The following is a 26743-nucleotide window of genomic DNA, read 5'->3' on the forward strand; positions in this document are numbered from 1 at the left end:
GGTTCGTCTTTGCCTGTCAATAAATAGAATCCTGTGATATTCTTTTACTTGGATTTGCAGCAAGAGGAAGCATGAGAAGGATGTGGAGTTCTTCTAGTTGTGACGTTATGGAAGATTTTGATTCAATCTTTGCCTGTCAATAAGTGTCTACTGTCTATGCTTGTGAATAACTTGAAATTCAGCAGTGCTGACTGTCGATGGCTGCCTGCAAGCCGTATCGGTAAACTATTGTGTTGTTCCTGAATAAGAGATGCATGAGTGCTGGGGAAGAGTAATATCTGCTGAGCTTTAGCACATGATTTATTTTGGACTAACGAGTCATGTAAGTGATGAAGGACGCATCGACGAGAGATATCCTATTTTAAGGAGGACGGGATTCAAATCAGGGAAATGATCCTTCTATTGATTTCATAGAAATTCGTTTTCTTTTCTTGTCTCTATGATTTTGATTTTTGAAAGCTCCTCGGAGTTCTGCCCAGAGAGACGAAATTGTACATTTGTCTCTCTGCAAACTGCCTGACCAACTTGCAGTTCTGTGTTGTGTTTCTTTGACAGGTTTGTTGTGATGTATGCCTGTAAGCAGCGAACATGCATTCAGGTAGACGTTGTTTCAATAGTATTAACATACTGAACTTTGTAGTGTTAAATTAACAGCATCTTTAAATGTATCAAATCAAAGGCATCATGAGACAAGCGCCGCAGGGGCAACTTTGCAAGAACTCTCGAAGACATCGTCGCTTGACCTAAAGAAGGCATTCTTCCTAACATAAAAATGGTAATCCAGCAACGTGTATAAAGGAAGGCATTCTTCTGAAATGGTAGCACACCATCATCTAGCAAGTTGATGATGTTCAAAAACTGCATTCGGCAGAAAAAAAATAAGGTTGACAAGAAATGCGACTTTGCCACTGAAAATAAACGCAAGACAACAAACCACCGTCAATACCAGAATACAAACAAATGCACTGACAATAGGCCAACAAGTTGAGAATGTACGTCCTCTGGCAAGGCTATCACAAATTTCTGACGGAGGGAGATACGAGTTCGATCAATCCTAGCATATTGGTCTGGTCTCATCATCAAATTCCTGTCCCAGCATCTCTGGATCTGTCTTCTGAATGCAGTCAAGGAACTAGTTCAGAACATGTTGTGAATAATAAACAGAGACGAAAAAAGCAGGTTTACCTGTTGAAGATTTCAGATTTCTGATATGGCAGCACAATAGTAGGTAGGCTTTTCCGACATGGCAGCATAAATCCCCAGTTTGTTTTCTGAAACCCCAGCAACTGGAGAAGAGAGGTACTGATTATCGAGACATCGAAATCAAAGATGGCCACATGGGTATGAGGTTCCGATTATCAACTGACGTCCCAGCGTTATCTATCTTCTGCGTGCAGCCAAGAAACCTGAGAAACAATCACCTTGTTTTCACTTCAAAACATGAGATGGATAATGAACAGCGAAAAGCAGGCTTACCTTTTTCATTTTATTTTATATGACAGCGAAAATAGAGGCTTTTCCGGCAGCATGAATCCCCATTTCTGACCCAACGAGTGGGGAACAAAATGTTGAGATTGTGAGTGTAAAACACCGTTATCATGACCACGTGAGGACGAGGTTCTGAAGTGAAACCGAGCCTGTTCATATCACAAGAAAAATACGTTAAGCATTTTCCCTCCCAACCAAATATAATAACTAATGTAATAGGTGATCCAGGACAGGGATGGCCTGGCCAATCCCTCCAGTAGCATATAGGTATTTAGTCCCAAAACAAACTGGGCATGTATGATAGAAGTATACCTTAGAAAGTTACTCAGCGATCAGTTCACATAGCACCCATCAATTTCGACCTCTAGCTTGCTTGTTGCAAGTGATCTGCATCCTTCTGATAACTCGTCGCTGCAGTCGTAGATCTCCAGTTTTTCCAGTGAAGGTGGAAGGCCCTCCTTCGGAAGCCCTGAGATGCTACTACAACTTATGATCTTCAACGTATTGAGGGAATGGAGGCCATGCAGGCCCGCAGGAAGATGTACGAGATCCTCACACTCAACAAAGCAGAGCTCTTGCAGGGACCTGAGGAGCAGAAGCGCTCTCTCTTGCTCATCTGTTAGCCTCGTTGCATCCAATTCAATAAGCATTAGGCTTCGGAGGCAGGTGAGGCCCTTGCAGAATGACGCGTTAAGGGGAGACAAATCATGGACCTCGAGACTTTCCAGTGCAGGGAATAACTCATAGCTATGACTTGAAATTCCCTCAATTGGCTCATAACTCTCCAATGGAGTAAGGGAACCCAAGGCAGGGGAATAGAGTATTTTCAAATGCTTGAGGTTCACGAGGGATCGCAAGCCCTCTAGTGAGACGAGCGAACTGCAGTACTGAATTTCCAAACGTTCCAGCGCCGTGCACGAATGTAGCTGTAGAGATTCCATGCTTGAGTTCACAAGCAATACCAAAGATCTGAGTGTTCCAAGTGACTGTATGCCCTCTATAGCGACGAGCAAATGAGAATTTTCAACTTCCAATTCTTCTAACGCCGTACAGGAATCCACCTGTAAATATTCCAAACTTCCTTCATTTAATTCCAATTTTCTGAGGCACGTGGGATTCCCCACAAAGCAGGGCCGCATTGTCTTTTGGGGACAACCAGTCCAAACAAGTTGATCGAGTGATTGTGGGAGGAGACATCTTCCCTTCTCTTGGGCATCTTCATCAAGGGAGGTAAATCCAACCAAATCTTCCCTACTCCCCTCAAATATTAGATGAGGGCATTTACCAATGGTTATCTTTGTGAGATTCCGCGGAATGTGCACGACTCCGTCAGCATCTGAGCTTGGCCATGCGTCATCTACATATCCTGATGACGAAGCCTCGGAAGCTGAGATAAAGTTTGATTGAACCTTTCCTTCCACTTCTATCCTTAGCTGTTTCAACTGCGGGCATTCATATAAAGTAAATTCCTTCAGGGCCGGTGAATGTCGCAGCATCAGAGATAGCCACTTCCCTGTTATTCCACAATCTCTAATATAAAGACTTTCAAGAGATGGGAGAGCATCCTCATTTGCAGGCACAACATCTGAAGAGAAAAGTTCTCTGCAGTACTCTATTTTCAAACTCTTTAAAGAGATGAGCTGACTTAAACCTTTGAATGAAATAGATGTCATGCTTTTGCCCGAAAATATCTCCAAGTATTTTACATCCTTAAGATTACTGAATGCCAAAATTTTCTCATCGACTGCCATCATCTCACTTGGAAGTCCATATCCATAAAGCTTTAATGTTTCCATGGAAAGTCCCTCCATTGACATAATTGTTGAAACACTAGTGATTATTAGTTTAGAAAGTGTGGCTGAAGGCGGAAGAGGGGTCTGTACTTGCAAACGAGGGCAACCGACCATAATGAGTTTCCTCAGGCTGGGCATCGGTGACTTAAGCTCTGTTTCGTAGTTATAACCTTTCTGAAACAAATCAAACACCTCAAGTGCAGAGCAACTCCAGATCTCCAACAACCTTAAACTAGACTTCATATCCCCCACAGAAGTACAGGAACATATCTGTAAATCTGGCATTCGATCTAAAACCAGTTCCTCCAATGGCGGAACTAATACTTCTCTTAGTCTCCGCATGTTGCTCAACTTCAACCTTTTAAGAAACCGAAGCATTTCCAGAGATGGAAGTATTATCCATTCTCCGCAATCCTCTAGATGAACCGTATGCAATGAAATAAACAAAACAACATCCAATACTTGAAGACGGAAGAACTTGCTCAAAACACGAGGCAAAGCCTTCTGCTCAGTATGGCCATCCTGAATTTTTAGATACCGAAGATGTGTAGGATTTGCCAAGCTACACAGAAAGGAATTAAAATCAGGAGATGTTGCAGACATTTGCAGCAGACGCAGATTATGTGCTTCTTCAAAGACATCTTGGAATGCTTTGAAGAAAAAGGAGTCATATTCCCCAATTAACACCAATGTTCTCAGTTTTCTCACTGATGCGACTATACTTTGCAATGAAAGTTCAAACCACTCATTACGAGGTATATTCCCAGTCTGACCATCCCTCTGATATACAAAATTGGTTGTTATGGACAAATGGTGTACAGTTGGCAAAATTTCATCGCATTGCAAACCATCCAAAACTGCACACTCTGTTCTTGAAACCAGCCTTGCAAAATCATGCATCAGGCCGCAAATGGCATAGTAAGTTTGGCATTGAAGTTCAACCTTCTCAAACAAGCCCCGGTTCACCAAGTCAGTAAGATAGTACCGTCCCAGATCCTCCAAACTCTTACTTGAATGATCACGCTTCACAAATCCTTGTGAAATCCAAACATGAACTAGCTCCTCAGCAAGAAATGGATAGTTGTAGGGCAATATGGAACAATATGAGAAGCATTGCCCTACAGGGTATGGCAACTCATCATAGGAAAGCTTTAAGGCAGACATAATACCACCAGTGTGTTGTAGGGATTTCCAATCTTCAGTGTTCAGAATGTTACTCCAATGATCCACAGTAAGATGATCTCTTAGTAGTGCCCCAACAGTTTGTGCTGCTAATGGGTTTCCTTTCAACCATCCTGCTATTTTCTGTCCTAAATCACTTAGACTTTCTTGCTCTTTATAATTCTCATCACCAAATGCACATGCTTTAAACATTGGCCAAAAATCACCATTTTTCAGACCATCTAAGTTAATTGGTCCAGTTGTACCTCTCTTTTTGGCAACAAACGGTTTTCTTGTTGTCAGTATTATCATATTGCCAGTTGCACCATCAGAACTGAAAGGAGCTAACAATTTGTTCCATCGGCCATCATCCATGCCTTCCCAGAGATCATCTAAAATAAGTAGAACCCTCTTTGATTTGATATGATCCTTCAAGACCTCCTGGAGCTTGGAAAAGCTGCATATGCCATCATGTGTTTCTTGGGAGACGTGATCTAACATCTCTCTTGTCAGTCTCATTTCACCAAATTTATTAGACACCCAAATCCATATCTTGTGATCAAATTGGCTTTCCACAGCTGGATCATTGTATACAAGCTGAGCAAGAGCTGTCTTCCCAACTCCTCCGATGCCTACAATAGGCAGAACAGTTAAACCGACGGTTGCTTTGTGTTCTTTTATCAGTGATTTGATGGATCTCTTCTCTTCATCTCTCCCATACACTTTCCCTTGAACAAGACTTGATGTTCTTCGGCATGGATCTGAGATTGTACTCTGACAGGTATTTGATATTGCACCACCGGACCCAAGTATCTTGAGAAGCCTTGTGATAGCCTCTCGTCCATCTTGCAGCTGACAAGTAATGTCTTGTATCCTTTCGGAAAATTCGTCCTTGTTCCACCCGTTTGGGTTAGCTGCGGTGATGTGTGTTGACTCCTGACCGGTTCTCATCCTTTCTCTGCTGAACGAATTGCCAGTTGCAACAGGCATAGGAACTGTAGTAGCATCAGTGGTGCTGAAATAAGAAATAGATCATGGATCGGCAGTAACAACCTTAATACGCTCTTAAGCTGATGCACAAAAGAAGGCATTAAACAATTTAGGTACCTTGAAGAAGGGTCACTTGCTCCACGTCTCTGGCGACAACCTTTGCTTTTGAAATGATTGCGCAAAACTAATATCCCCTTATTGGTTTCGCACATAACCTCTGTTTGACAGCTCTTACATCTTGCTCTGGCACGCCCTCCGTTTTGTTCAAACTCTGTGATTTCGAAGTGATTCCATTCCTTGGATTGGAACCTGCTATTACCGCTGCTCTGTACATCGTCATCATTTTCTCTAGATCTCTCAACTTGCTGCGCTCCAGCATGTCAATCCGTTTGGAGCAGTGTCTCTAAGGCAGAAGAAAAAGAGAAGCAGACATTTAGCATAGTCGTCGTGCTCCAGGAAAAATAAATTGGAACTGCCAATTACTAACAACTAAGCAGGTACTTGGATCTAAACGTAGTACTCCCTCCGATCCATATTACTTGTCGCTAAAACGGATGTATTTAGAACTGAAATACATCTAGATACATCCATTTCAGCGACAAGTAATTTGGAGACACTGCTCAACTAACTATATTTCCTTTTGTAGCTTTCTGCGCTACGTCCTGCCCTTGCAGATGACCGTGAGCCTTCTTTGTGTAGTACACGATGGGGCCATGATCTGCAGGGCAGTTGCCCCAGTAGGTGCTGGGACGTTGACTGCACTTGGCCTCTTTGACACGGTGAGCTATCACGTATGCATAAACATCCACATATGCACATACCATGTTTTGTAACTGAAAATTTCTTGTCACAGGTGATGATGGGCCTACTGCTAGTTTCCTCTGCCTGCTCGTTGACGGTGTCAGACCTGGTGGGCCGTTCCCTGCACCAGTGCCACAAGTTCACCGACGGTACCTGCAGTCTCTACTTGGCAGCCGGCGTGCCGGCTCTCTTCGCGGTGGCCACCAGCGTCCCGGTGGTGTACTACAGTACCGCACCGGCAGTGTACGCTGCCCAGGCCCAGCAGCAGCTCCACCACTACTAGGTACAGTTTAACCCTTTCAGTGTATGCTTGGCATGCAATTTTGGAAAAAAAAGGAAGCATACCATGTGTAAAAATGGTTTGACCTTGCATTTTGCTGCTTACTGCTACCTCTGTACCATAATATAAGACGTTTTTGTAGTTCAAACTGAACTAAAAAAAGCTCTTATATTTCTAGTGAATGTACATGTCAGCTGCCATATCATTTTCTTCGGCCTGTATTTAGTGCTTTTATGATTTCTTGTTTTGATGTTACAATTTTGTTAGTTCATAGATGTTGTTGGTTTGTTCTTAGAAAATATTCAAAGTTGATTCTGTTGTCTCTGCAGTTCAAAACGTTTTGTATCAAGCTTCTAGGTTTGTCACAGATAGTAATGCTTTGCTCATGTAGTTGTTGCATGTTCAACTTGTGTCCAAGAAACTTGACCTCCTGTTCCAGTTTATATTATTAATTAGTAATTCAAACAGATCATTATAGTTCTTTAGAAGTGGGCTTTTGTGTCCAACCGCCATGAATTTGTAGAGAGGTCAGCTGAATAAATATGGTTACTCTGATCTCACAAGCATAATGATTAACTTTTGTATATATAGATACTCCGACAGCAGGTATAAAAAAAGACACTCCTACAGTACTTATTTTAGTCCATTACAAATATAAACTGCAATTGGATCATCATTCTTTCATGTACATGATAGACTCTGCCATGTAGAGTAATGAGTTTCATTTGATTCCATGCTCACAACAATTGAATGTAACTGGATCCTCTTTCTTTCATGTACATGAAGTATTTCAGCTTGTTTGTCTGTAGAAAGCCTTGGTTTAATTTTCTAGGCTAATTCAACTTGTTGTGCGTCATGTAGGAAGGTGAACCGATAAAAATGTTTATTATTGAACCAAATGTTCTTAGCGTTTCAGTGGATTTGTAAATCTGTGGGCTTGTCCACTAATCAGATACCATTTTAGGGGACCTTCATTTGTAACTTGTCCAACAAAAGCATGGAACCAGGGAACTAAACAACCCCCAATTAGAAGATCCTGAAATATATGCTCCAGCTAGTTCCCCTCTTATTCTGTGTAGTAGATTCAGAGAGCTTAGAAGGAAAAGCAAGCCCAAATACAAGCTAACTTAATTCGCTGGCTAGTACAGTAACTTTGCGCATGTTACCTGCTTATAACATCTTTCAGAACATATGCGGCTGTTATAACATCTTCATGTTAATATTTGTACACACGTTGCACACTACATTTTGATGAGAAGATCAGCTTGCTATTGTTAAGATGATAAAAAATGGACATGTTGATGTGCAGGACATGTTCTCTACTATAGTAGTGATTACTCTAGAGATGTTACTGGTTGCTCTATATTTCAGAACATATGCAGCTGTTATATGTGATTGTCTTTTTATTCTAGTGATGTTACTGGTTGCTCTATATTTCAGAACATATGCGGTTGTTATATGTGATTGTTGTAACATCTTCCTTAAGTTCTAAATGCAACTGTTGTATGTAACATTTTCTGATCTATTGCAGGTTTTCCAAAGGTGCACAAGTTCACTAAGATTTGGAAGACCTACAAAGTGATAATGCCACGTGTCTTGTTTTGCCCTGCTGCATTTTGGTGGTTGTTAAGCTCATTTTGGTTCTGTGGCACACATCTAGAAGCATATGTAAATCTTTTGTGGCACTAGTTTAATTTGGTTACACGGCCAATTTGTCAGCAACAATATTTTTTTCCTAATCAAATGGTACCCTACAACCAAGCAAAATGCTAGTTCATTTGTTTGAAATAAAGAGGATCAGAGGGAATCCTTAGACCGTGGGCTTGATTGCCGACTTGCTACCTGATGCCGAATGCCCATAGTCCATCTCTTGTTTTTGTCACATCTTCTCATGTCTCTCACTAATGATAGCAATGTCCTTAGCCATCCCTGTTATCAGATTATGTCGACCTTCATTTCTGTTATCCCCTGCGTGTGTCTCATGAACCTGAGGAGGTGTTAGGAGCTTTGGCTCTGTCACTACCAACGTTCTTCTGGTGACACGGCACACTTTCTCTCGAGGTTAGGGTTCTCTGTCAAGTCCCTATGCCGGGCACAAGCACAAAAATGGCATTTGCTATATTCTGACAGCATATCAGTAGGCTTGCTCTGTATAAACCAAACTTCAAAATCAATACATATAGGTCAACCCATTAGCTTAATCAAGATAACAGTTAAGTTGTGATTTCCGCTAGAATTCGGAGTCCTCGTGCTTCTTCTTTTTCCTATTGTACATACATTCTCCATGTCCTCCTCCCTCTCGTTCAAGGATATCCTTCACTCCCAAGCTTCATTGCAGGCTCTTCCTCGTCACTAGATTCAACACAAACAAACTTCACTACAAGTTTTTCCATGCTGCTGCTGCTGCTGCTAGTAGATCCGGAAACGACAGTGCAGATACAAGATACTATGTATCACATCACATACATATCCTGGACAAGAACAAATGAATTCCTCTTTTTATTGTGGAAGAATCATAATTACCTTGTTGTCTTGTTAAGAGCAGAAGCTTCGCTGCGCATGTCGTGCAGGATGTTGCAGGCTTCCTCCCGGATGTCAGTGCACATGGTTACATTGTGCCTCTCGCACTGGGACATGGGCTTTAGTCTCCATCTTGAGACACTTTAAATGAACAAACTATATTATTCAAATAACATACTCCAGTTAGATTACCAAGTGGGTAAGAGGAGAGGCGGCCATTCTCGTTCGTCCACGCAAATCGACGGATTCTAGAGGAATGCGGATGTAGTACTGGCACGTGTAGATGGGTAGAAGCCTCCACCATCCCCATCTCTTCTCCACGAATTCTAGAGGGAGGGGTAGGGGATTTATATATAGGAATTCCATCTCTGTTTCGAATTATGGTTTTAGTGCAGGAACCCAAAATTTCTGGCCTGCCTGCAACATATCCCCAGCTCATGAGCATTCCACGAGTTCGTGATTCGGCCAGCCAGACGCCATGGAAGGTCGCAAGAGAGCTCGCCGGGTGCAGGTCGATTTGGAGGGTGATTTGAACTACACGTACAATGTGGTTTAATTTTAAATGCAATGGAACCGGGGAGAGATCCTTGTTCTTCAAAAAGAGAATAGAATGTCGACTGAATAGTGTATGAATTGTGCTAAAATATTAACACAGAGCACACTGAAAAAAAAGATTTAACACCAGCCTCAAAGTTTTATTTAATCAAGAACAAAGAGTAAGGCAGGATATTTCACTATGTGAAATAAATAAATGATGCAGCTACGCACCGGGACATCAAATCTGCCGTGGCATCCCAACAGAGTACGATTGCTCATCGCTTTTGTTGTTGTTGTTATTGGAAGTGGTGGTGGTGTTTTCTTATTGTCTATGTGGTGCTTCATTGTGGTAACATGACATGATTCCTCCTTCTCTAATTCTTATTCAGAGCAACTTGATATGACCAAGGCGAAGCTGCAGAAGCTGTATCAGGCATCATGAAGGTTCACTGCAGAAATTTCAAATTGCAACTTACGCTGCTTCATTCATCCACCCCTCTCCGTGAATCCTCTCTAAACGATTGTCTTAGGAGTGCTAGACAACGTGCAACTCATGTAGCTTTCTGTGTAATAATTGTGTCGCTACAAGCTGGTTGCTAATTATGAGTGTGAGACGAATGAATCATTTCTGAACATGGAGACTATATACGGGACTGTAGTCAAAATAGACATTATGAAGGTGATACGATGATATGATTGAGCCAAGTAGACCTACTGCTTGAGTCTTTCTGAACCGATTATGCGGTGACATGATTATCCAGTGGCATGTGTTGGAAAGGGGTCTGTGCATCTATTTACGTCCTGGTTTGAACGGAGGGAGTAGTTATGGGTGTGAGACGAATGTATGCAATTGTTGAGTATTCAGTTCCTACTTCCGATGTATGCATGTTACCTTTTTTCTTGTGTTGGTTTCCAGGCAGTAATTAACCTTTTTTCTTGTACTAGTAAACATCACTTGTGTTCATGCCATGTATCAGCCAGAGCATGTACTTGCAATCTTGTACAGGGAATGGATACAGGGGAGATGCCACTCTGCTCTCTCAATTGTCCTGCTGTAAGCCTATCTCTGTGATGAGCAGTGGTTTTGACCCTGGAGGTTTTTGAGAAGAAACAGGGGTTTTGTTTATCTTTTGTGGCATTCCAGGCAAATTACTGTGTAAGATTAATTACTTCTAGTTGAGTTTGTCATCCTTTGCCCGTCAATAGATAGAGTCCTGTAAATTTTCTTACTTGGATTTGCAGCCCCTCACGGATGTGTACAGGCGAATCCTACTCTAAAGTGTGTTCCTGGAGCTTCTCTGTGATCAGTCGTTGTTTTCTTGGTCCATTGGTCATTGTTGGGCATAGAAACACCTGATGTCATCCATCTTCTGGAAGGCTCTGATGTGTTAATGCCTACGCCTGGGAATAGTTTGAAATCAAGTAGTACTGCCTGTCAATGGCTGCCTGCAGGCCAAAATGTGTAGTGCCTTTCCCTGTGGAACTGTACTCTAGCAGGGTTGATGGATGAAAAGTGAAATGAAGTTCTACTGGACATGAATACGATGTTAAGTGTTAGTGCTGTCTGGAAGAGTGAAAGTAACCGTGCTACTGGACATGAGTGGTGAACTGCAAAGCTGGTAGTGTGAGTCTGAAACCTATGAGTGAAGCTTTTTTCTTTCGAAAAGGGGATATCCCCGGCCTCTGCATCAGAGCGGAGCGATGCATACGGCCACCTTTATTACCAAGCAAAACAGTTCGACAGAGGTCTCAAAGTCTCAAACAAAGAAGAACAAAAAGTGCTCACAAAGAGCTAAAGAACAAGAATAAAGCCACAACCGGCTAGCAAGATAAAGATAGGAAAACTAATTGCCTATCCTATTACATGACCGCCATCCAAACCGGTTGAAAAAACCCATGCTACCATCTTCCATCGGATAGATCCAGTAACCAAACGTTCCCTGGCCTCCGTCGGAGTGAGTAGCGACCACAAACGGATCAACGCAGTGGCTCGGAAGATAACCTGCAAAAAATGAGTATTTGTTGTTCTGTTAAAAACTAAATCATTTCTGCAATTCCAGATAGCCCATAATAAAGCCCATACTCCTACACGAATGTGTTTCGCTGTTTGGGGCTCAATCCCATCTAGCCACGTCCCAAGTAACGTGTTGATATTATTCGGAGGAGTAATATTAAAGGCTATGTGAACTGTCCGCCAAAGAATTTTTGCCAAAGGGCAATCAAGAAAGAGGTGTTTGATGGATTCATCCCGATCACAAAAGCTACATCTAGCGGATCCAATCCAGTTGCGTTTTATCAAGTTATCCTTAGTTAAAATAACTTGTTTGTGTACAACCCACATAAACACTTTAACTCTCAAGGGTACTTTGACATGCCAAACATGTTTCGAAGTAGGAATAGAGCTAGAATTAATAACATCCAAATACATGGATTTGACCGTGAACTCTCCATTCCTAGTCAACTTCCAACACAACTGATCGGGTCATTGAGTTAGTTGGACATCCATCAATCTTCTCACAAGATGGAGCCAAGCTTCCCAACGGTTTCCGGCTAACGCTCTCCTGAAGTGAATATTGAGAGGCGTGGACTGATATACTGTCTCAACAGTTGCGTCTCTTCGTTGAACAATGCTATAGAGAGAAGGATATTGAAACACGAGGGGCGTGTCCCCTAGCCATGTATCCTCCCAGAATCTCGTAGAAGTACCGTTACCGATAACAAACTTTGTCCGATTAAAAAAATACTGATTTAACTCTCATCAGTCCTTTGCAGAAAGGCGGATCCATTGGCCTCACTGTCATCTGGGATAAAGTTTTGGAATGAAGGTACTTATTACATAGAATCTGTGCCCATGTAGCCCCGGTCTCACCAGATAGCATATACAGCCATTTGCTAAGAAGACATTTGTTCTTCACCTCAAGATTTTCGATACCTAGACACACTTGGTCCTTCGATCGACAAATAATGTCCCATTTAGCGAGTCTATACTTCCTCTTCAGGTCATCACTTTGCCAGAAGAAATGGGACCGATAGAAATCAAGTCTTTTCCGAACTCCAACTGGTACCTCGAAAAAAGACAGAAGAAACATGGGCATGCTTGTGAGAACCGAATTAATGAGAATTAAACGGCCTCCATATGACATCAATTTGCCCTTCCAGCAACCTAGTTTCTTCTCAAAACGATCCTCAATGCACTTCCATTCTCTGTTTGTTAGCTTTCGATGGTGAATTGGTATACCCAAATATGTGAAAGGTAAAGCCCCCAACTCACATCCGAACAATTGCTTATATGCCTCTTGTTCCTCATTGGCTCTTCCAAAATAGAACAATTCGCTCTTGTGAAAATTAATCTTTAGTCCAGTCAATTGTTCAAATAAGCATAACACCAGCTTCATGTTTCTCGCTTTTGCCAAGTCATGCTCCATAAAAATGATAGTATCATCGGCGTACTGTAGGACAGAAACACCTCCATCAACTAGATGAGGTACCAGACTACCTACTTGACCAGCATCCTTAGCCCTCCCTATTAGAATCGTCACATGTCGACTACAATGTTGAACAGAATAGGTGACATCGGATCTCCTTGTCTCAGGCCCTTATGTGTTTGGAAATAGTGACCTATGTCATCATTCACTTTAATTCCAACACTCCCTTTTTGCGTGAAAGATTCTACCTATTGTCTCCAGGCTTGATCAAATCCTTTCATACGCAAAGCCTGTTGAAAAAATGACCATTTGACTTTGTCGTACGCTTTTTCGAAATCCACTTTGAAAACAACCCCGTCTAGTTTTTTCATGTAAATTTCATGGAGGACCACAACCCTTTCTAGGATGTTTCTGTCCGGCATGAAGGCGGTTTGGGACGGCTGCACCACAGAGTGCGCAATCTGTGTGAGTCTATTTGTCCCAACCTTGATGAAAATTTTGAAACTTACGTTAAGAAGGCAGATCGGCCTAAACTGCTCAATTCTCACGGCCTGTTCTTTCTTAGGAAGCAAAGTAATAGTTCCAAAATTCAGATGAAACAACTGAAGCTGTCCAGAGAATAAGTCATGGAACATCGGTAGCAAGTCCCCTTTGATAATATGCCAACATTTTTTATAAAACTCCGCTGGAGATCCATCCGGCCCTGGAGCTTTATTATTTTTCATCTGAGAAATAGCTTCAAACACCTCTTTCTCCGAAAACGGGGCAGTTAAAATATCGTTCTCATTCCCAGCAAGTTGAGGAACATCCTCAATCCTCGACTCATCCAGGGACACGAAATTATCCTCCGGAGGCCCAAAAAGCTGCTTGTAGTAGTTCGTAATGTATAATTTAAGGTTTTCCTGTCCTAAGATCGTCCCCTCGTCTTGCTCAAGCTGAAAGATTCTTTTCTTTCTATGTTTGCCGTTAGCAATCGTATGAAAGAATTGAGTGTTGGTGTCCCCTTGGACAACTTTGCGAACCTTAGCCCGCAATGCCCACTCCAATTCCTCTTCTCGCAGGAGTTCTTTTAATCTCATCTCCGCGTCTACTTTAGCATGAAGTTCCGTGGAATCTAGGATTGTGGACTCGGCTTTTACATCTAGGTCCTGAATAAGAGTAAGGAGCCTTTCCTTTTCAACCTTATAAATCCCACTGAGATGCTTAGCCCATCTACGTAAGAAACTTCTCAAGTGTCTTATCTTATTCTGCCATCTCTCAATAGAAGTCCTTCCTCCTGCATCTTTAGCCCATTCCCTGGCTATTAGATCGAAGAAACCTTCTCTCTCAAACCACGCTAATTCGAAAGAGAAAATATTTTTATTCCCCACATCCGTTGCCTCACCAGAGTCAAGCAGTAAAGGGGTGTGGTCCAAGATTCCGCGCGATAACGCCTGGACTGTTACTAGAGGAAACTTCTGTTCCCAGTCAACACTCGTGAGGACACGATCAAGCTTCTCAAACGTGGGGGTTGGCAAAGTATTAGCCCAAGTGAATTTTCTACCCGAAAGCTCTATCTCTCTCAGATCCAAGCTTTCAATAATAGTATTAAACATGAACGACCACCGGCCATCAAAATTGTCATTATTCTTCTCGTCTCTCCTTCTAATAATATTAAAATCACCCCCAACTAAGATTGGAAGCTGCTCAAACCCGCAAATACGGACAAGATCCGCCAAAAAATCTGGTTTGAGCTCTGGCTGTGCGGCCCCATATACCGCCACCAGTGCCCAATTAAACCCATCGGCCTTCGATCTAACCCGAAACTTGACGGCGAAATCTCCCATAACCACACTTCGGACTTCCAACGTCTCGCATCTAACCCCAAGTAAGATTCCACCTGATCTTCCTCTCGCGGGGAGGCAGTGCCAATCAAAATCGACACCTCCTGATAACGTAGTTAGGAATTGCGGGGGGAAATTACCCCTTCCTGTTTCAGAGAGGGCGATAAAATCCAACCTATGCTCGATAGAAGCATCCGCTAGAAATCTTTTTTTAGCCAAGTCTGTCAGACCTCTGCTATTCCAAAAAATTCCTCTCATAACTCATCATGAAATTTTTTAGTCGTACGGATCTAGCGCTTCTACGCACAGCCGACGCTGGATAAATCTTGCGCTTCCACTTGCGCTTAGGCTTGTGCGCTTAGGCATGAGTGAAGCTGTATCGGTAAATTATTGTGTGTGATTTTTCGAGAAAGAAGAGTAAATTATTGTGTTGCACTCATCTGAGAAGAAGAGTAAGATTTGCTGAGCTTTAGGGCAGAATCTTTTTGGACTAATGAGTCGTGTGACCGATGAAGGACCCATCGACAAGAAGCTCCTCAGAGTTCTACCCAGAGAGGCGAAATCGTACATTTTGTCTCTCTACAAACTTGCTTGACCAACTTGGAGTTCTGTGTTGTTTTTTTGACAGGTTAGTTCTTATGTACTATGCCCGTAATTAAGAAGCTAACAGACTTTCAGGTAGACGTTGTTTCAGTAGTATTAAACTTTGTAGTGTGAAATTAATAGTATCTCTAAATTTTCAAATCAATGGCATCATCAAACAGCCGCTGGAGGAGCAACGTCGCAACACCTCTCAAAAAACATGACTTAGCATAAAGGAAGCATTCGTCTGAACAAATGGTAACAGAACAACATCTAACAAGTTGATGGGGTTCAAGAACTGCATTTGGCGGATAAAAAAAACATAAGGTTGACCAGAAATGCGCCTTCGCCACCCACAATGCCGCTGAAATCCATCTTCTGGTTGGTTCACAGATAAGCTTCAGGATAAACAAACGCATTGACAATAGGCCAACAACTTGTGACTCCTCACTAACATATGCCCCTGGAATCTGGATCCTCCTTTGCTGCATGGAAGGTTCAGAAAATATAAGTAATGACAGGTGAGTGATGACCCAGGACAGGGATGGCCTCGGCAATCCCTCCAATAGCATATAATTGAACGACTTTGGTGTTCAGTTGAAAATAACTGGGTATATGGTAGAAGTGTACCTTAGAAAGATACTCAGAAATCAATCCACGTAGTCAACACCTCTAGCTTGCTTGTTGCTAGCGATCTGCATTGTTCTTTTAACTCGAAGCTGCATTGCTTGATTACCAGTTGTTTCAGCGAAGGTGGGAGGCCCTCCTTTGGAAGCCCTAAGATGCGTTTACAACCTATGATCTTCAACGTCTTGAGGGAAGGGAGGCTGCTCAGCCCCGAAGGAAGATCTAAGAGGTGCCTAGAATCTATAAACTGGAGCTCTTGCAGGGACCCGAGGAGCAGAAACACGCTCTCTTGCTCATCTGTTAGTATGGTTGCATCCAAAGAAATAAAATTTAGGCTTCGAAGGCAGATGAGGCCCTTGCAGAATGATGTGTTAAGGGGAGACAAGTCATCGACCTTGAGACTTTCCAGTGCAGGGAATAACTCATGGATATGACTTGAAATTCCCTCAATTGGCTCATAACTCTGCAACGTGGCAAGGGAATCCAAGGCAGGGGAATCGATTATTTCCAAATGCTTGAGGGTCACGAGGGATTGCAAGCCCTCTAGTGTGACGAGTGAACTACATGACCCAACTTCCAAACGTTCCAGCGACGTGCAGGAATGCAGCTGTAGAGATTTCAATCTTGAGTTATAAGATAATTTCAAAGACCTAAGGATTCCAAGCGATCGCAAGCCCTCTATGGTGACGAGCTGATCGCAACCCTGAATTTCCAAATCTTCCAAGGCCGTACAGGAATCCAGCTGTAGACATTCCAAACTTCTCCCACTATTTAAATTTATTTTTTTGAGGCAGGTGAGATTACCCACAAAGCAGGGCCGCAGAGCTTTTCGGGAATAATCAGACCAATCAAGATGTTCAAGTGATTGCGGGAGGAGACATCTTCCATTCTCTACCTGTGAGGAGGAGGTAAATCCAGCAAAGCCTTCCCTACTCCCGTCAACTATCAGATGAGGGCATCCACAAATTGTTATCTTTTTGAGATCCAACGGAATGTGCACGAGATCTTCTACAGCTGAGCTTGGCCTTGTGTCATCTGCATATGGCCGTGTGTCATCTGCATATCCTGATGAAGCATCGCATAGATATCTTGATGTCCAAGAAGCTGAGACTTTTCCTTCCTCTTCTATCCTCTGCTGTGTCAACTGCGAGCAATTATATAAATACAAATCCTTCAGGGTTGGCGAATGTTGCAGCATCAGAGATAGACACTTCCCAATTATTCTGCATCCTCTAATATCAAGACTTTCAAGAGCCGGAAGAGCAGCATCTTTTACGGTTATCGTGTCTTCATGGGTATGCTTTGGCACAGAATCTGGTGAGAAAAGTTTTGTGCAGTCCACTATTTTCAAACTCTTTAACGAGATGAGCTGACTTAAACATTTGAATGAAATAGATGTTAAATTTCCACACGACGATATCTCCAAACATTTGATATCCTTAAGATTATGGAATGCCAAAATTCTGTCATCAAGTGCCATTGTCTGAACAAAAGGCATATCCCAAATTCTTTTTCCATTACTTTTGAATGTTCCCATGGAAGATCCCTCCATTGTCATAATTGTGGAAACTCTGCTGATTAATAGTTCAGAAAATATGGCTGAAAGTGGAAGGGGGGTCTGTACTTGCAAATTAGGACAATCGCACATAATGAGTTTCCTCAGACTGGGCAACCATGACTTATGCTCAGTTTCATAGTTACAACCTTTCTGAAACAGATCGAACACGTCAAGTACAGGGCATCTCTGGATCTCCAACACCCTTAAACTAGACTTCATACCCCCCACGGAAGTACATGAACATCTCTGTAAATCTGGCATTCCATCTAAAACCAGCTCCTCCAATGACGGAACCAATACTTCGCTTACTCTCCGCATGTTGCACAACTTCAACCTTTTAAGAAACCGAAGCATTTCGAGAGATGGAAGTATTCTCTGCTCACTGCAATCCTCTAGATCAACCATATGCAATGACATACAGAAAGCAGCATCCAATACTTGAAGATGGAAAAACTTGTTCAAAACTTGAGGCAAAGCCTTCTGCTCAGTATGACCATTCTGAAGTTTTAGATACCGAAGACGTGTAGGATTTGCCAAGCTACGCATGAAGGAACTAAAATCAGCAGATGTTGCAGACATTTGCAGCAGACGCAAGTTATGTGCCTTTTCAAATACATCTTGGAATTCTTTGAAGAAAAAGGAGTCATATTCCCCAATTAACACCACTGTTCTCAACTTTCTCACTGATGCGACTATATTTTGCGAAAGAAAATCAAAATTCTCACAACGACGTATGCTCCCAGTCTTATTATCCCTCCGATATATACAATCAGTTACTATAGACAAATGGTGCACGGTTGACAAAACTGTATTGCACTGCAAACCATCCAAAGTTGCACACTCAGTTCTTGAAACTAGCCTTGCAAAATCATACATCAGGCCACACATAATATAGTAAGTTTGACTACCAATAGAGGGTTTTTCTATTTCAACCCGCTGAAACAAGCCGAGGTTCACCAAGTCTGTCAGGTAGTACCATCCAATCTCCTCCAAACTCCTACTTGAATGATCACACTTCACAAATCCCTGTGAAATCCAAAGACGAACTAGCTCCTCAGCAAGAAACTGATAGTTGTAGGGGAATATAGAACAATACGAGCAACATTGTCGTAGAGGGTAGGTCAGCTCATCATAGGAAAGCTTCAAACAAAACATGATGCCATCAGCGCGTTGCAGAGAATTCCAAGCTTCAGTCTTCAGGGTGTTACTCCAATGATCCACAGTAAGATGATCTCTTAATAGTGCCCCGGCAGTTTGTGCTGCTAATGGGTTCCCTTTTAACTTTTGTGCTATTTCCTGTCCTAAGTCACTTAGACTTGCTTGCGCTTCATAATTCTCGTCACCAAACGCGCATGATTTAAACAACTGCCAAAAATGGTCCTTTCCCAAAGTACCTAAGTTAATTGGTCTAATGGTTCCTCTCCTCTTTGCAATAGAAAGTTTTCTAGTTGTCATAATTATCATATTGCCATTTGCACTACCAGAATTGAAAGGAGCCAATAATTTGTTCCATCGACCATCATCCATGTCTTTCCAGACATCATCCAAAACAAGTAGAAACCTCTTCGATTTAATATGACCCTTCAAGATCTCCTGAAGATTGGGAAAGCTACATAGTCCATCATGTGATTCTTGGGAGACGCATTCTAACATCTGTCTTGTGAGTCTCATTTCATCAAAGTTGTTAGACACCCAAATCCATATCTTGTGATCAAATTGACTTTTCAAAGCTGGATCATTGTATACAAGCTGAGCGAGAGTTGTCTTCCCAACTCCTCCGATGCCTACAATAGGCAGAACAGTCAAACTAGCATCTGATTTGCATTCTTTTATCAACATTTTGATGTAACTCTTGTCTTCAGCTCTCCCATACACTTTTCCTTGAACAAGGCTTGATGTTCTTCGGCGTGGATCTGTGACCATAAGCTGAGAGTGATTTGAGGTTGCACCACCAGAATCTGACCCAAGTATCTTGAGAATCCTTGTGACAGCCTCTCGTTTGCCTTGCAGCTGACTAGTGATGTCTTGTATCCTTTTGGGAAATGAATCCTTGTTCCACCCGTTTGGGTTAGCTGCGTTGATGTGTGTTGACTCCTGACCAGTTCTCATCCTTTTTCTGTTGGACGAATTACCAGTTGCAACGGGCACATGAATTGTAGTAGCATCAACGATGCTGCAATAATACATGGATCATGATTGGCAGTAAGAATCTTAATGCACAGTTAAGCAGACGTGATTAAAAAAGACTCGCAAAAGTGTGCCGGTGCGATGCGGAAAAAAAATCTAGGCACCTTGAAGAAGGGTCAGTTGCTTCACGTTTCTTGCTACAACCTTTGCTATTGAGATGATTGCGCAAAACTGATGTCCCCTTTTTGGTTGTGCACATAACCTCTGTTTCACAGTACTTACATCTTGCTCTGGCAGGCCCTCCGTTTTGTTCAAACTGTGTGATGTCAAAGTGATTCCATTCCTTGGAACGTAACCTGCCATTGCCATTGCTGCTACTCTGCACATCAGCATTTTCTCTAGATCTCTCAACTTGCTGTGTTCTATGTCCATCCGTTTCGAGCAGTGTATCTAAGACAGAACAAAATAAAATTGGAACTGCCAATTAACACGCAATTCGTTGTTATTACAATCTAAATTAACATAACATTTCTTTTAAAAAAAATACTACTACTCCCTCCGTTCCTAAATATAAGTTTTTTTAGAGATTCTAATACGGACTACATACGAAGCAAAATGAGTGAATCTACACTCTAAAATACGTCTATATACATCCGTATGTAGTCCATATAGAAATCTCTACAAAGACTTATATTTAGGAACGGAGGGAGTACATAGTAAGCAATTCAGCAGGTACTTTGGATCTAAATGAATCACCAAAATTACCTGGCTCGAGCTCCTGCTGCAGCCTGTAGCAGTCCAGCTCGTCGACCACATCGTCGGCGTCGTAGAGCAGCTCCTTGACGGCCGCGAGAGATCGGGCCAGCGGTTTGTTCCCGGCCGCCCTCCCCTGCACAGCAGAAACCACCATCTCCACCGCCTCCACCTCAGACTTGAGCTTCCCGATGTCGTTGCCGAGGCCAGCTTGCCCGATCCATGAGTCCAGCTTGCCGCCGGCTGGGAGATTCGAGAGGATGGTATCTGTCAGCCAGCCGATCGCGGCTTCCAGATTGGTGTCTTCCACCGCCTCCATGATCAGATCCGGCGGAACCACGAAAGCAGGTGATGGAGAGCGGCAGCAGATCTATGGCATGGGAGATGGAGAGACGGCAGGGAGAGGGAGGGGTTCAGAGGAAGAGGAAGGAAGGTGGTTGACTTTAGAAACGTTCAGTTCAGATTAGTACTCCCATAAATCATAAATGTAGCTTCTTACATGGGCCATCTTCCCAACGAGCACACACACTGACACTGTGGCCCATCAAATCTCCTATTCTCGTACGATGTTCCTCTGCTTTTAATCTCAAGAACATAAGAAAGCGTTCCTTCACTTTTGCAAATGATTTCACTTTGAGTAACGAACAAGAAAGTTGGGATAATCCTTTTATTTTCGCGTTTGCTAAACATTAGGCGCCTATAAATTTTACTACCGCTAGTATATTTTTACTTCGACAAGGTTGGCGGGGAGGACGACATGAGGAGTGACAGCGATGGGCATCGGCCGCAGTGAGCCCGAGCCAGGACCTCACCGGCACAACACTGGGAGCGGTAGCGAGCTGCAGCGTGCCAAGTGGATGCAAGGAATCAGGTTAGCAGGTGTGGGGGTCGTCACAGTTTTTGCAGATCATAGGGCTTAGAGGGACGGTCGAGGCGGTGCCAGAATAATGGTGGGGGAGGTCGAGGTGATGTGCAGCAGCACTTGCCGGCTGAGGGGGGCGGAGGTATCATTTCTCGGAGTTTTCCCTCATATTTTTTGAAGTATGTCTGCCCGTTTTCCCACCAATCCATACTCCAATTTTATTTTCATTGACCTTTTTCCTTTTTGTGCTTTCTCCTTGTCTTTATTTTTATTTTTCCTAACACATGGAACATTTTTCTCCTAAAATACACGATATCTTTCCATAAGACATCAAGATTTTTTGAAGTGCATGAATATTTTCAAATACATGCCTAACATAAGAACATTATTTTAAAGCATGAGTACTTCCAGATTTGGGCTTAATGCACAAACAACAGTAGCCGGTCAAATGCACGTTCAGTTTCCTAATAGTAGTTTCAGATTTTCGTTTTTTAGTTCCCCTTGCATATGGAGTGAGGTACCGAAAAAACTAGGCAACCGAGTATCCATCAATAATTCTCTACTGTACAAGACAAAGAAAATGTTCAGTTTGATGAACACTATGATGATATTACTATTGAAAGGACATTCTGGGTCAGATGAGGAGCCGTGATTGCAGCGCTAAGTATGCTTAGCATTCTTTAGGTAATTAGTTTGTCCAGCCAACAGGCCAGTATAGTATTCTTCGGGTTCGGTTCGGATTCAAGTGGTGGGGCATCGCAGATAGGTAAAAGGTGCATTGGCCAAAAGGACAAGCCATGTGTGACAAAGCCAACAAGGTCAGTGCATTGATACTTAATTACCTCTGGAATCTAGGAGCGAACCTGATCGGTTCCGTTCGGGTTCGGAACTCTGTGATGCTTTGTGAATGACTTTCCTGTTTCTGCTCCTATTATTCTTGAATCATGATGATGTTTGTGATGCCTGAATCATTCTCTGTGCTATTGGGTCTTCATGTTTTGCTCTTATTGAATCCTCCGTGACGGTGACCTTGGGCACACGAATGCATGCGAATGGAGCCATCTTTTGCTGAAGACTTCTTTTCCTCCCAAACTGATAGCAGAACCCGGTCCGAACCCGAATGCTCCTTGGCAGTACTTATGTCAACGCTGGACCACATAGTCGCAGTCACCCAATCCCAAGAGAGGAAGATGCTGCAGTGCCGTCCATCTTCGCCCAGCCCCACGTAATCCGAAGTTCCGAACCTGACCTGAACGTTACATTTCAGTTATCAGCTCTCGGAGTTTGAGAAATGGACATAGAAAATATGTGAAGCATATATGTGGAGGAGTTTGAGAAATGGTCAAAATTCTGGAAACATCAAATATTTGATGTTTTCAGGTTTTTGGTTGACTCCCCTTTAAAAGAAAGGGAGTGTCTAATTATCAGTCAACTGATTTTGATTTGAGTCTATGTCGATTTTTTTTTACCAATGGTGTGTTGACACATGCATGCTCTTTGTTTTCAGTCCGTTTTGTGGAAAATTTTGTTGGAAGCTGAAGCAACCCGAACCGAATGAACCCGATTGGTGTAGTCGCGTCACCATCAACGTCACCCTCTGCCCTGCTGAGAACCTAATAATAGTAAACTACTTCCACTGCCCTGCTACCTACTGCTTACTTAGTCTTTGAACCCCTGAACATCTCTGCTAGCTACCGGCCTGACAGTATGGTTAAGCAAACGTAGTTCAAATATTTGCATTCCAAGATGCAGCATTATGTTTTCTAAAATCTACTCCTACCACAGTTGTCCCTGTTTATCATATGACTGTTTATCATATGATAAACGGTATTTTGGAATTTTCCCACACCCCTGCTTAGCACTAAACAAATAAATTATGTCAAGAAATGAGATGTTCGGGTCGGTTTCGGGTTGGATTCATGGGTTAAGTCAATGCGCCATGTCGCTGTCTTAATCTAAACGGCAAAATGGGCAATTAGAGCAGGAATTGACCACGCGGGGTTTCCTCTCGGGTTCGGTTCGTGTTTGCCACTCTTCTGTTCAGGTTGGTCCTTATGAAGTTGTTTCTAAGCTCCCATACTATCTAAAAAACAAGGCAGTGAAGATACCCAAGCCAATGGATTTACTTCTCAGCATTTTTGGGCTTAATGCACAAACAACAGTAATTAATTAGCAATTTCAGAATTGTTTAAATTCCCCTTACACATGGAGTGAGCTAGCAAAAAACTAGGCAACCGAGTATCCATCATTAATTCTCTACTGTGCAAGACAAGGAAAATGTGCAGTTTGAATGAAATAACAGTATAATTAGTATGTCCTTCATGAAAATGTTACCTACGGAAGGACATTTCTCAAACTGACGAGGATTGATGACTGCAGTGCTAAGTATGATTAGCATTCTACGGGTAATTAATTAGTATCTCGCTGTCCAGCCGATAGGCCTGCATAAAGTCTTCGGGTTCGGTTTTATAATCTCAAAGAAAATTGTTCGTCTGCTTTTGGAAATGATTTTGATTGATCAGCGAATAACAAAAGTTGACCAAAATGCATTGTGAATGCAAAAATATAGGAACGTTGCACGGTAAATTAACCAGATTAAGGCCATGTTCGGAATCCATCCTCTCCGCTCCGACTCCGCGGAGTTGTCGAGCTCAGTCTAGGCCGCTCCGTAAAAATGAGCTAGAGGCTCGTCCGCTCCAGAGCGGAGTGGAGGGAGCGGAGAGGAGCCGAACGCGGCCTAATTACTTCATTACTCTTTAAGACATAACTGCTATTTCACATTGATCGAAAGCCACATCTGAACAAATATCATACTAATAAAATAACTAAATTTCACGGACAATCAGTAGATCGTCGTAATGAATAACCAAAGCTCATCGGACGACACCCTAATTAAGATTACACGAGGAATCACACACAGTTCACACTCTATGCAGAATGCTGAAGCCCCCAAGCGCAGCCACGAAGACGAGAGGGAGGATGGACAGCCAAAGCACCGTCTTCCCGACAGCGTGCCGACCGTCCGGCTCGCTGGACACCCAGACGCCGACCCACGCCTCCACGATCCCGAAGACCACCACGACGATGAGGACGGCGAAGTAGAGGTAGAGAAGCCCCCTGCCGTGGTGGAGGAAGATGCCCCCGGGCGCCCTGAACAGGAGGAGGCAGAGCGCCGCTGCGGCCTTGAGAACGCCGCAGGAGATGAGCGACCGCGGGAGGTTCTTCCGCTCGGAGAAAGCGCCGGAGATGAGGCCCACAATGTCGCTGAGGATGGCCATGGTGGAGAGGTGGTTTTGCTTGAGCGAGCTTCTTTGGTCTTGCAGAATGGAAGAGCACAAGCTTCAGCCTTCAAGTTGAGGGCATGGGTATTTATAGAGAACGGCATGGACAGTGACAACCCAGTTAACCCGATCGAGGAGAACCCGAATGGCAGGCCATTGGCAGCGATGTGGCGAAAAGACAGAGGATGAAAAGTATGTGGTCAGCAAGTTCTGCTTCCACGCTGGAAGCTGCCGCAGAATTTCGTTGGCAGCTGAAGCAACCCGAACCGAACGAACCCGATCGGTGCAGTTGCCGTCGCCATCGCCCTCTGCCGTGCTGAGAACCTAAGCTTACTTAGTCCTTGAGCCCCAAACATCTCTGTTACCGGCCAGCCAGTCTTTTTAAGCAAAGCGCAGGTCAAATATTAGCATTACAAAATGCAACAAGGGTCTGTACTCTGTTCTCTAAAATGTACTGATATCACATTTGACCCTACCTATTTATCACTTTGGTAAACAGGATTTGGATTTTCCCATTCTAGAGTCTAATTTGCCCACAACCCTGTTTAACATCCCACAAATAACTTAACTCAAGAAATGAGATGTTCGGGTCGGGTCCAGGTTGAATTCATGGGTTAGGTCAACGCGTCACATCTATGTCTTAATCTAAACGGCAAAGTGAGAAATTAGAGCAGCTGAGCAGGGGATTGACCATGCGGGGTTTCCTTTCGGGTTCGGTTCGTGTTTACAAATCTTCTGTTCGGGTTGGACAGTATAAAACACCAGTGAAGTTTTTTGATTCCACCGTTCATGCCTGACAACAGAAACTATTATCCAAGCTCAATACTATCTCATACAAGGCACTGATACACAAGCCAAAGAATTTACTTGTCAGGATTTTGGGCTTAATGCACAAACAACAGCAGCCGTCCAATGCACATTCAGTTTGCTAATAGTAATTTCAGAATTTTTAAAGTTTCCCTTATACATTGAATGAGCTACAGAAAAAATAGAGAATCGGAAAAAATGGGTTCAGTTTAAATGGAATAACACTATGTTGATATTACTATCGAAAGGACATTTCTGACTCTGATGACGAGTGATGATTGCAGGGCTAAGTATGCTTAGCATTTTATAAATAATCAGTCTGTCCAGACAATAGGCCTGCGTGGTGTCCTTCAGGTTCGGTTCGGATTCAAGTGGTGGGGCATCGCAGATAGATAAAAGGTGCATTGACGAAAAGGACAAGCTGTGTCCCCATGCTATGTGTGACAAAGCCACCATGGTTAGTGCATGATACTTAATTACCTCGGGGATCTAGGAGTGAACCCGATCGGGTTCGGTTCGGGTTCGGAACTCTGTGATGGTTTGTGAATGGTTTTGTTGTTTTGCTATTATTATTCTTGAATCAAGATGATGTTTGTGATGTATGAATCAGCTTTGTGCTATTTCTTGTGAACAGTTTTCATGTTTTGCTCTTATTGCCTGGTATACTGATATCATTCGACTGTGCGAATTAGCTATGCCAGTAAATCCTTAAGTATTTTGCAAAACCAGTCTCAGTGGTGCTTTCACCATTGAATCGTTACTCGTTGGTTGGTTGCCTCTGATTCTCAGTTATTTGCTCTGTTTTCAAACAGCTTAAGGAAAATTGAAATTACATGAGTCCAGAAAACTGATTGTATTCTTGACTCATGAATGTCCAGCTGATTGAATCATTTAGCAAAATCTCAGTTAATCAATATCTATTCTATTCTATAGAATCTGAATAAATTAACAAGATTTTCTGATATTCAGAAAAATGGACTTGTCTAGCTACTTAGAATAATCGATCAAAAGATATTAGAGAAGTCCATTTCTCTTTTGATCAAATGAGATCAAATGATAGATGTCACACAACACCACTGCACTGATTATTCTTGCACCAACTTTGCCAAAATAACACATGTGACATTCATATACATGATGTATTCCGATGGCACAACCAGCTCAGCTACCTATCTAGTTCATCTTCCTCAGAACGACGAAGCCGCCAAACGCCGCCACGCAGACAAGAGGAAGGATGGACACGCAGAGGACCGCCTTCCCGGCGGCGTGCCGGTCTTCCAGCCTCCCAGAAACCCAACATCCCACGGACGCCTCCATGAGCCCAAAGA

The 26743-nt window shown here is 42.9% G+C and overlaps 2 protein-coding genes and 1 pseudogene across 2 annotated transcripts; all 3 read right to left on the reverse strand.

The window, feature by feature from the left end:
• Positions 1-884: 884 nt before the first annotated feature.
• Positions 885-5910, reverse strand: LOC123146293 (putative disease resistance protein RGA3). The gene is made up of 5 exons (XM_044565921.1): positions 5550-5910; positions 1801-5457; positions 1477-1637; positions 1186-1406; positions 885-1114 (listed from the first exon to the last, which is right to left on the reverse strand). The coding sequence occupies exons 1-2, from the start codon at positions 5642-5644 to the stop codon at positions 1821-1823; spliced, it is 3732 nt and encodes a 1243-aa protein (XP_044421856.1). The 5' UTR covers positions 5645-5910; the 3' UTR covers positions 885-1114; positions 1186-1406; positions 1477-1637; positions 1801-1820.
• A 5520-nt stretch (positions 5911-11430) lies between these two features.
• Positions 11431-15891, reverse strand: LOC123142798 (uncharacterized; annotated as a pseudogene).
• Positions 15590-20916, reverse strand: LOC123146296 (putative disease resistance protein RGA4). The gene is made up of 4 exons (XM_044565924.1): positions 20478-20916; positions 19877-20162; positions 16031-19758; positions 15590-15885 (listed from the first exon to the last, which is right to left on the reverse strand). The coding sequence occupies exons 1-3, from the start codon at positions 20782-20784 to the stop codon at positions 16044-16046; spliced, it is 4308 nt and encodes a 1435-aa protein (XP_044421859.1). The 5' UTR covers positions 20785-20916; the 3' UTR covers positions 15590-15885; positions 16031-16043.
• Positions 20917-26743: the final 5827 nt, after the last annotated feature.

This window comes from Triticum aestivum, chromosome 6D (genome assembly GCF_018294505.1).
Source record: "Triticum aestivum cultivar Chinese Spring chromosome 6D, IWGSC CS RefSeq v2.1, whole genome shotgun sequence".
In the NCBI taxonomy this organism is placed as follows: Eukaryota; Viridiplantae; Streptophyta; class Magnoliopsida; order Poales; family Poaceae; genus Triticum; species Triticum aestivum.